Below are 11,406 nucleotides of genomic sequence, written 5' to 3'. Positions count from 1 at the left end.
TTGCTTACATACATGTTTCAACTTGTCTGCCTTACTTCAAACATGTTGGTTTATAGAGCATTTGTCCATCGCCTTCCTGTTGGTTTTGTTGTTTTCTCCACCTTGATAACATTGTTTGTAGTTACAGCTGGGGGAAAAATTTGCCCAAGACACTGAGCCCTTCAGTTTAATACAATATGCCACTGTGTTTGAATGGAGGCTGCATTGTTCTTCTTTATATTTGTACATCCTTCAGCAATGGGTGTGTCTGGAGCTAAATGTGATAATTAGGACCCTTCTGCTCATGTATCATTAGAAGAAAAAAGGAGCCTATGGGGGAAAAACTACTAAGAGAATTTATACCCATAAACTTGATGAAACCAAACTTCTTAGGATCTGCTGTTAAAACCACCAGTTTCTTTCACATGAATGTAGGTCTACCTCAGTAGAGAGGATGATTTTGCTTTCTGCATGTATTCCAGCATCACTAGTAATTCAGCCTTTTTTAAAGTTGTCTGTGAAGATTATCTAGGTTATTAGACTACAATACGTCTGCTAGCATTGTTGGCAATATGCAGATTATGTGGTATAAAATGACAAATCAAGTTTCATTCATATCTTAACATACCAACAAGCTGAAGACGACAAAAACATTTTATTCCGAACAGCAAAAATGTTTATAGTGATTTACATTTTTCACATAAATTACCTAAAAAGGTTTATACACAAAAATATCTGAACTGTAAAAAAATGGCCTACACAAGTAACAGTTAATGTTTTTCTTTTCTTTTTTTTGGTGGTTTTTTTTTTTTTTTTTTTTTTTTTGCACACATGGCAAACTTACAGATTTAAGATAAAATCAAAACAGGGTAATAAGTGAAAACCAAAATGTTACCGGAGCGGAAATGGTGTAAACGGGAGTTATGACATGCATACTTTCTGAACCGCTAAATATCAATAGAACAGGATGTTTTACACAATGACTGATGTGTTGGCATGAGTTAAACTTCTGAATCAAGTAAATATATAGACTTACATTTTTACACATATGCCTCATATGTGCACCTTCCAAGGCTCATGGATGGGACAACAAAAAGACAAAATTGTGTTGGTTCTCAAATTAAAATGGCTTGTTATAAAATCCACATACAGAATCATTTCAGTTTTTGTAGAGCATAAATCTGCGATGACAGATTAAACTCAACGTGAGAAGCATCTGAGGTAAAGGTTGTCTTTTGGTGGTGGGTTCCACTGAAATCTCAACATATCCACCCACCATTCGTACGTTCTTTGACCATGTACAACACCAGCACAATGTAACAATATCTAAAAAGCCGTCTGTGATAAGAATGGATCGTCATTAAGATTAAAAACAGAAGTCCTTACTGATGGCAATATAAAATTTAAACCAAATAACCAAACAAGTTACACACAAGTGATATTCTAAGGACAATTTGTGTGTGTTCCTGGGCTCATGAGGATGTTTGCATCACTGAAGGTTGTGCCTGTGGTACGGTGTTGGAACAAGAGTCCTTGGGGAAGGAGGTGACTTCCACCATCCCTGCCCCTGTGTGCGGTACAGCGGTATTCATAATGTGCCTCTGTAAATGCTTTATCCAGTCCTCCTGCACTGACAAAGGGCCCTGGAAGACTAGATCACAAAACCTGCATGTGGAAACAATTACACAGTAGATTAACAATGATGCATTGACAAATGTGAATGGAATGGACAAATGTGAATGGAATGGACAAACAAGAAACTAAACAACTAGCCAAAAAGAATTTTATAATATGCTAAATGGATTACTTATATTAGTGCTTTAGTTCTGTAAAATCGTATATTACAGATTAAATGCAATAATGCAAAAGTCTTAGGCCACCATTAGATGTTGTTTTAGCAATGGTATATGACAATATATAATTATTTCTAAGTCTCTTTATTAGAATATAACAAGAAAATACAGGAAATTTGTATGCAGTATTAAAAAAACTGAAAAAAAAAAAAAAAAAAAAAAAAAAGACTTCTATAGGCTAAAGTGGCAAGTATTTATTGACCTCCCCTTCCACTTGAGCAATAGCAGGAACCGGCTCGCTTAAACCTAAATGGAATGGAAAAGGACTGGAAGGCCAAGGAGACTTTCAAAATATGAGAAGTTTCTTAGAATTTCTTCTTTGAGAAAATGGAAGAAGTCCAGGAGGTCACACTAAATATTGATTTTTGCTTAAAGAAGCCATTTTGTTCTGATTTTTTTTTTTTTTTTTTTTTACATTTTGTGTACATATTTTCTGTATTTTCTGTTTGTATCTTAATAAAGACCAAAAATAAAAAATAAAAAATACACATGGATGGTCATTAAAACATTGCTAAAACAACAAAGCTGGTGGTGGCCTAAGACTTTTTCACAGTACTATATATTATATATATAGTACTATGCGTTATATATGTAGTACTGTGTTTTAATGCGTTATATATATATAACGCATTAAAAGTGTACTGTTTTCAGTTAAAAAGGTGTCATTTAAATGGAAGTGATTCAATCAAAAACCTACTTTAGCTCGATAAAAACTTTTTCCTAGAGCTGCTGTAAAGCCAAAACAATCTGTCCATTAATTTTCCTATTATCACTGTGAAGCTGCTTTGAAACAATCTGTATTGTGAAAAGCGCTATATAAATAAAGATGACTTGAATATATATTATATATATATGTGTGTGTGTGTGTATGTATATTACACACACATATCTATTTATAAACTTTTATGTTAGATGCATTTAATCGCAATTAAGAAATTTGACAGCACTTATTGTAATATTATACTAGACATACATTTAAATTTTGTAACAGAGGTTACCTGCATGTAAGTGTATAGATTTCCTCTGGAGTGTGCAGCAGCGGGTAAGTTTTCTTCTTTGATCCAGACCTTGATCTTTGCTTTCTCTGTTTACAGTCATAAGCTGCAATAATGAACAATGCATTTATTAGAAACTATATAAACAATATTTATATATATATATATATATATATATATATATATATATATGTTTTTAATGTTTAGCAAAATATGTTAAAGCACCTATTCCATATATTACAAATAAAGTGTTACCCTTGTAGTGGCTGGCTCACATGACCAGCTGAATACCACTCACTTCATCTCAATAACCCTCTATTATTGGACATTTGATTGTGAATAAATAAAATCAAATGATAACAATACTTGTACAATGGCATCATGCAGCAACTACAACCATCAAACATCAGTATAAATCATCTGAATTATCCTTAAGTTCAGATTATCAAAAACAATTCAAAATGTTTAAGTTACTTCCATGTTACTTTTTATGAGAAACTGGAAGAGTCAAAGCAAAGTTTAGAAAAGGGAGTGAGCATGCCACATGCATTCTGTAAGATCTAAGCCCAATGAAAGTAGAACAAGCCAAACTCAAGTACACAGATGCATTTACACAGGAGGAAAGAAAGGTGCGTACTAGTTCCATCCAGAAGAGCTTTTTTCTTTCTATGTGCATATGCCCTCAAATGATTGGAGAGACTAACACCACTGTGGAAGGTGGCATTACAGTGCACGCAAACTTTTCTATTCAGTTCACTTTTCTCTGTAACAGAAACACAACACATAAAAATTAACCAATTATAACACCTCAATGTACTCTTCATGTTCAAGTCACTAAAATATATTAATCTTTTCATGTTGTTTAAAGAAATAGTTACCCTGAAAATTACAATTTTGACATTATTTACACACCCTCATGTTGTTCCAAACCTGTATGCGTGTTCTTTTTCTGTATTTCAAGCATATGGGTTTGGCCAAACATAAGACTGAGCAAAGAATTTCCTTTTCTGCCTGCTTTACTACAGTTGATCAGTGGAACAAATGAAACATTACCTGCTAGTGAATTTGGCACTGCTTTGAAAGGTTCTATCTCCAGGTCACAGTCTTTGCCTGAAGATAAATGGAGAGCCTTTCTTGCCGTGTGGGATGAGTGCTTTGCTTTGGTCTCTTCATGGGCTCTTCTTTTCTTCAAAATTCCAATCAGATCACTTGGTGGTGAGCCTTTATTAATATCTATCTTTTTCTTTTCATCCTTATCTTTATGCCGTTTGACAGTAGATGCGAAGGTTAGTCCATTATTCAACCTAATAGGATGGAAAGAATTGGTGGCACGGCACTTCTTCTCAAGAACCTGTAGCTTCATCTGAAACTGTTTCTTGTCGCGCATCAATTCTTTCAATATGATCACTGGAGATTTGGATGCGGTGGAAGTGGGTTTGCCCAGTCGCTTCAGGTGGCCTCGTACATGATTGGACAGCCCAGTCCTTGTTTCAAACCACTCCCTACAGAGAGGACAGATGAGGTGTGACGTCTGTTGGCAGTTAGTTGGCATCTCTGCAGAATGATCAGTCTGGGATGCATCCTCCTCTGTTGGGATCAGAAAGCAAAAGGGAAACCACATGAAATTTGTAAAAAAAGATTTGTAAAATTAAAAATTATGTAAATTAAATTTGTCCAAACTAAAACTGAAAGCATCTACACTAACCAGCCTGCATATCTGCTAACTTGCGTCACACTAGTTGGTGTGGGAATTTAAACCACAACCTTTTCTGACTGTAAACAAATCAAGGGGGGGCTGAAAACCAGCTCGAAGAAGAGAAACATCAGAAACTGCACAATAAAAGGTGCTATCACAAGAACACCTTGAAGAAAAATTGTATTTGCCAACTCATCTACATTCTATTCTCAGTGAATCTCCAATGTTTCCATTTACAGCGTATATACTAATACCTTTTAAATTAGAAATGATTATATCCTTTAATTTTAATTGTTATAAATCTTAATGATGAGTATGTCTGATTAGAGCACTTCACACCATACATGAGGGTGGTATTATTATTCTAAATTTGTTGTGGATGGTGCGCACATTTTTGCAAAATTTGTATTTTCTTTTATAAATCTTGATACGTGTATGAAAAAGGTATACATACATCAGGACTCTGAAATTTGGACAATGCACACACGGTAAATAGATCAATTTGTCATACATTTTTAATAAAATTTAACAAATACACAACCAATTTCAGGCAAATCGGGATAAGAGTCTATGAGAAATTTGGTCCACTGCTTCCTGTAAACAAACTGTGTGTATATACCAAATATCATGATGATAGTCCATTCAGAAAAATTGGCATACATCTATGTTCTAACATCTACACCAAGTTTTAAGTTTGGACTTTGGAAAAAATACAGGTCAATTAGTAAATTTGGACCACAACTGAAAAATGCATTGGGTTGTACCTGCTAAATGACCCAAGTTCACCCAAAAATGAAAATTCTGTCATTAATTACTCACCCTTATGTCCTTCCAAACCCGTAAGACCTTCTTCGTAACACAAATTAAGATATTTTTGTTGAAATCCATGAGGTTTCTGTCCCTCCATAGACAGCTACACAACTACCACTTTGATGCTTCAAAAAGTTCATAAAGAGATTGTTAAACTAATCTATATGAATTGATCCCAAATTTTCTGAAGAGACACAATCACTTAATATGATGAACAGATTGAATTTAGGCTTTTATTCACATATAAACATTCATCAACTCACACATCAGTTGTGGTTAACAGAAGCTCAAGCATGTTTGCTTGACGCGTGCGAGAACCAATGAGGTTCGTTCTCGTGTGTTACGCATCACATTTGAGCTTCCGGAAGAGGTTTGTTCTCGCGTGTCATTCAGGTTCGGTTGATCTTCTGCTTATGTTCACTGATCAATGTTTATATGTGAATAAAAGCCTAAATTAAATCTGTTCATCAATAAAGCAATCTAATCTCTTCAGAAAATTTGGACAAAACCACTCAATTCATATGGATTAGTTTTATGATTTCTTTATGAAACCCTCACCCGAATCAGTGGTTCAGAGTGCCAAAATCACATGATTTCAGTAAACAAGGCTTCGTTACATCATAAGTGTTTTAAAACTTCAATATTTCACGTGACTTTGGCAGTTTGATAGGTGCTCTGAACCACTGATTCGAAACAAAAGATTCATAAAGCTTTGAAGCTTCATGAATCAGTGTTTTGAAATCGTCCATCACTAGATATTGTTGAATGAAGTCGCTATTTTGTTATTTTTGCCGCACAAAAAGTATTCTAGTCACTTTATAATATTAAGGTTGAACCACTGTAGTCACATGAACTGTTTTAAATATGTTTTAGTAGCTTTCTGGGCATTGAAAAAGGGAGTGTTATTGCTGGCGATGCAGGCCTTACTGAGCCATCGGATTTTATCAAAAATATCTTAATTTGTGTTCCGAAGATGAACAAAGGTCTTACAGGTGTGGAACGATATGAGGGTGAGTAATTAATTACATAATTTTAATTTTGGGTGAACCCTTTAAACCTTAAAAAAGGGAAAGTCTCATAAATAAAGATTTTGCTGCATAAATACTACCTTAATTGGTTAACTAAAAACTCTGTATAGATGTAAGAAAGTCTATCAAGCACAAGAGAAGCATCACCTGTTTTGATTTGTTGCAATGTTCGTCGTCGAACTGGAGGTACTTTGTCAGGAGAAGTCACCTTAGCTGCAGATACAGCATGGCGTACTTTTAGGCCCACTCTGTGCAAATGTCCTCTTATATGATTAGAGAGGCTAATTCCTGACTCAAATACAGCAGGACAGTACGGACAAGCCTTCAGATCTGTCTCAACATCTGAGCTCTGTTCACGCTTTACAGTGGAGTTCGACTCTGAGATCTCTTCTTCCTTGTATTCGTCTTTGACGGAAAACTTCCTCGGGGAACCGTGATTTCTCTCAAAGTGACTAGATGAGGCAACAAGACTTGCCTTTGCAGGCGAAGTCTGTTTTCTTACAAAACGCGCATTAGCATTCTTATTGATTTCACATTCTTCAGGTGCAAGATCATCATTAGAATCACACATAAAGTCACCATTGTTAATACAGTCCTTTCTCCTCTTGGATGTTTCAGTTTTCTTGAAATTTTGTCGAGATTTTGGGAAATCTAAAAGAATATCTTGGCCCTGCATATTGTGGAATGGAGTTGACATTTTCCTTTTGGAAGGAGACTTCTTCAGTGTTTGCTTTTCCAAACTTAAATGCGTACAGTTGGTGTTTCCAACATCTTCTGAACAAGTAACGTTTCCATCAGACTTAAAAGTTCTTTTAGTGTTCCCTTCTTTAGAATGAGCTGATCTTTTCAGACACTTTGAGGGGGACAAACTAGTTCCTGTTCCAGAGAATGCGGTCTCATTATTGTGAAGAAACTCTGTTGTACTGCTTCCATCAGGCTCCTGATGAGTGTTGCATTCTGAGGCACTCTGGTCATTACGTTTCTTTCTAGATAAAAGCGTGTGAATTGATTTGTCAAGTCTTGATTGGCTTTGAACACTTTTGTGCATCCATGTTTTTTTCTTTCGTGATAGACCACACTTCTGATCAGACGACAAGCTCTCGTTTTTGTCTGGTGCCCGGAGCTTCACAGACAATTTTGGTGACTTTGCTGTTGGTTTTGCACATGATGAAAGAACAGAAGTCGGCTGTTCAGTCAGTGATAGTTCTTCATCACTGCTGTCAAGGGAATGTGAGGATGCCTGTTCTTCATTAAACTGAGGTTGACAGGAAGCCTTAACATGATTTCCAATTATGTTTTTAGTTTTTCTTTCAACAGAACAGGAGTAGGAATTTGGGCATATTGATTTATTGACTTTGCGCTCCTGAAATCCATCTGATTTCCAAACAGTCAGATCAGCACCACTGATGCCATGTTTATGAAGCAAATGGCGTCTCAGTTCAACTTCATTCATTTCAACAAAATCACACTTGTTACAACTATAGTACCGCTTGTCCTTCTCATGGGTCTTAGCATGTTGCACAAAGGTGTTCGGACAGTTCGTTCCAAAGGTACATTGGGGGCATTGCAACTTTGCATCTTTACCTTCATCTTTAATTTGATGCAACTCATTATTTTCTTCCATAATTTTCTGTCGCTTGTCCCGATGAACACTTATGTGATGCAACATTGAACTATGATCATGATAACACTGCCCACATTCCTTACATATGAATGGCTTTGAAGTAGTTGTATCTTTATTACATGTAATTTGTCTGTTTTCTTGTGATTTCTCTTTAAAACTGCTATTACGTTGAAAAAAAGAAGGTTCCTCCCTAGAACATGAGTCTGATGGCAAAGTTTCTCTAATCAATTCCATCTTTTGTGTCTTGCTAATAGGTTTTTTGGCTGGTTTGGGAAACAGGTGTTTGACTGCCTTAGCAGCTCCATTTAAATACTTGGTATGTTTTACAATGGGTGACTGTAATTTGGATGGTTTTCTTGGGGAACGTTTCCTCTTAACAGGACTGCACTCTGTCCGGCTTCCTTCACCTGGATGATCTTTTTTTGAATCAAAATTCAAATCAGAGTATAGGTCCTCTGAAGGATCGACTTTTAACACCAATTTTTCTTTACGTTTTCTTCTTTTACGGCAGAGTGGTGATGGAACTCTTCTTTTATGGTTGATAGGTGAAGGAACTGGGGAAAGTTTTTCCTCCATTTCAAGTCCATTATCATCATCCCACAGAAACTTCATGAATTCCCTTTGGGGATTCCAACTAAGGTCATTTCCATCATCGTAATTATCTAATGAACTTTCTGGAGATTCTGTATCAAAGCCCCATATGCCCCTATTCTCCACATCCTCCGCAGTCAACGTTTGCCTGATTGTTATTTCCCCCTCTTTTCTGAGTGGATCAGGTCCTTCAAAGTGGACGTTGGTTGTGACAGAATTCTGAGCTTGTAATGATTTGGGAAGGAATACTGGTACGTTTTTTGAAATATCTAGCAAGATTTCATCTGATATATGGGGTGAGGTGGATCCATTGACATAAGCAGCCTTGGCTGGTCCATCTGAGCAAATGGAGTCCATAAAACCGACACTGGTCAGGAGGTCTCCTTGGTCATCGAGTAGTGCCATGGTCTCTTGAGGATAATGCGCTGATGGTCCTGGTGTAGCCCCCTCTGCAGAGAATGTCTCGCTGTTCAAAAGGTCCTGAGAGATTCTTGACATTGAGGTGTCATTCTCCTCTACTTTGGCACTCTCCTTCAAACCAGACATTCCTAAGAGTCCTAAGGACCTGTTTCTGGGGAAAAAAAACAAAAACAAACAAACAAAAACATAATGAGCATGAAAATCAATATATAAATGAATTCATGTTAATGTTAATATTGTCAAGTTGTGAAGTTACCTGACAACCATAAACAATGTAAACTCTGCTTTGTGCCTATCAAATACCACTTGTGTTGTCAAAAGTACCGACCGCGATACCAAGTCAGTACTGAAATTTTAAAAATGTGACGCTTTGAGTGCTGTTGAACAGGTTCGTAAACACCTCTGATTGGCCATTGTGTTCACATGCTCAACATATATGTCTGTGATTGGCTACAATGATCAACGCTTTAAAAACAAGTTGTTAATAGACATCAATGACGCTCTTCACCGAGCGCTTACACAGATACACACGGGAGCGTTTGAAAGGAGGTGTCTCATCAGCGGACCACCCGCTGATAGACGCATGCTTTCAAACACTCCCGCTTTCAAATTCAAACAGTTCCGTGTGCTTTCAAACACTCACATGCATTGATCATTATAGCCAATCACAGACAAATCTGATGAGCGAGTGAACACAATGGCCAATCAGAGGTGTTTACGAATCCGCTCAACAGTGCTCAAAGCGTTACATTTTTAAAATTTCAGTACCGACTTAGTATCGCGGCCTGTACTTTTGACAACACTAAATACCACTAATAATAAACCAATAGAAAAAGTTCACATTGATGATTTTCAAAATGTTTTTTTCTTCATTTGCGTTTAAATTATTGCTTTCAAGCAAACATTTAATAGTGATAAGGCTTATTTTTGTGCAGCTGGACAAAGGTAAATTTCTACACCAGTACTGTTTGCACACTCACACTTTCGTCTTCTTAACAATACAATGATACATTCTCCTCTAATAACATTTCACAAACCACACAAAGCAATATTAAACTGAATAATAACATCTGCTTGTATTATTCTCAAAGTCACTTTGGATAAAACTGAATTTGATTTTGTAAACAGTTTAAAAAAACAGATTCTACATTTCTATAACTAAATAGAATTTCTATAACTATAATTAAACATACAGGAAATGCAAAAGGAATTCAATGTAAATTTTTCCTACGCTTTATGGACTTCGCTATTCACATTTATACATATGATAGTTTTGCTCATGGGTGATAGTCATACTTACCTCTTGAGTATATATAACTGTGACTTAGTCATAACTGTATTTAACTTTTTTTTATTATATAAGTGCACCACCAGGTTACTACAGAAATATTGCTATTATTATTAGTAAAAAAAATAATGCTCCTGACTATTGCTGGTTAACAACATAATTAAAATTCAAAGCAAGTTTTAACATGTGTAAATTTAGTATGATAATCAATTCCTATTGTACATGCAATTTTTTGGTAAGCACCCCAACTAGTTGGTGTTGCATACTTAAAGTGATAGTGGAAACGACACATACAACTAGGCAGAGTTTAAGCTTAATAATACTATAATAACATTAGAGAGTAAGCATTATATATTATGGCTGATCGTGAGCAGGAACAGGGACACCAATTATAGGCACTACACTTTGCATACAAGATAAAGGAAGGATTTCAGATTGCTTATGTGCATTATGACACTGTGACTGTATAAATAAAAAATAAAACACCTGATAATACTGTACAAAGAATCATCAACAGATAACAGGGGAAATCTTACTCTTCATGTGACCACGGTATGTAAATCACATGCTCTCAGAAAAGAAAACATCTATTCCTAAATGTATAAATAACACATGAACAGTTTAAATAACATGTTAAAAGTATTAACAGTTGTCATGATATATAATCGTTGTGATGCAATTCCTGAAAAGCACATTATATCTTTATGGATCAAGTTCTATCTATTGCATAAGTAGTGGTTCACAAAACATCAAATGCCTTCAACCCTGCAACCAATTTACTCAGAAACAAGTCATTTTAATAATTCAAACTGCCAGTGCAGACGAAGAATTACGTGCATTAATAACATGAAATATATTTCTGACATCTTTATGTTTAGGCATTGCTGTTACTACATACTATGAGAGTGTGCTAGCAAGGTAGCAATCAAGCCCATTATGTTCAACATCAAGCTTAAAAACACTTGCCCCTAGCAGAATGTTGGGGACATTTTGATGGTTTCACCTTTCAATGTTATTGGCAAATGCATTTTAGCCTACCTTTCTGCAGATGCGATTGTGGACAATAAAACTGAAGTGAAATCATTTCATTTTTGCTCGCTCAAGCTTTCCATCTATTGCGAA

General features: G+C 35.8%; 1 protein-coding gene across 1 annotated transcript; it reads right to left on the bottom strand.

The window, feature by feature from the left end:
• Positions 1-615: 615 nt before the first annotated feature.
• LOC127495313 (zinc finger protein 644-like) lies at positions 616-9,136 on the bottom strand. Its single transcript, XM_051862058.1, has 5 exons — positions 6,509-9,136; positions 3,881-4,414; positions 3,465-3,590; positions 2,831-2,933; positions 616-1,644 (listed from the first exon to the last, which is right to left on the bottom strand). The coding sequence occupies exons 1-5, from the start codon at positions 9,120-9,122 to the stop codon at positions 1,452-1,454; spliced, it is 3,570 nt and encodes a 1,189-aa protein (XP_051718018.1). The 5' UTR covers positions 9,123-9,136; the 3' UTR covers positions 616-1,451.
• Between the last annotated feature and the right edge of the window lie 2,270 nt (positions 9,137-11,406).

The sequence above is a fragment of the Ctenopharyngodon idella genome, chromosome 15 (genome assembly GCF_019924925.1).
Source record: "Ctenopharyngodon idella isolate HZGC_01 chromosome 15, HZGC01, whole genome shotgun sequence".
In the NCBI taxonomy this organism is placed as follows: domain Eukaryota; kingdom Metazoa; phylum Chordata; class Actinopteri; order Cypriniformes; family Xenocyprididae; genus Ctenopharyngodon; species Ctenopharyngodon idella.
This window is presented reverse-complemented; position numbering and strand designations above follow the sequence as displayed.

Excerpts from the sequence above, each read along its gene's own strand:
- LOC127495313 (XM_051862058.1), bottom strand. The coding sequence starts at position 9,122 with ATGTCTGGTTTGAAGGAGAGTGCCAAAGTAGAGGAGAATGACACCTCA. Across the intron at positions 3,591-3,880 it reads AGTGCCAAATTCACTAGCAG|AGAAAAGTGAACTGAATAGA; the intron begins GTAATGTTTCAT and ends TTTCTGTTACAG. Across the intron at positions 1,645-2,830 it reads ATCTATACACTTACATGCAG|GTTTTGTGATCTAGTCTTCC; the intron begins GTAACCTCTGTT and ends TTCCACATGCAG.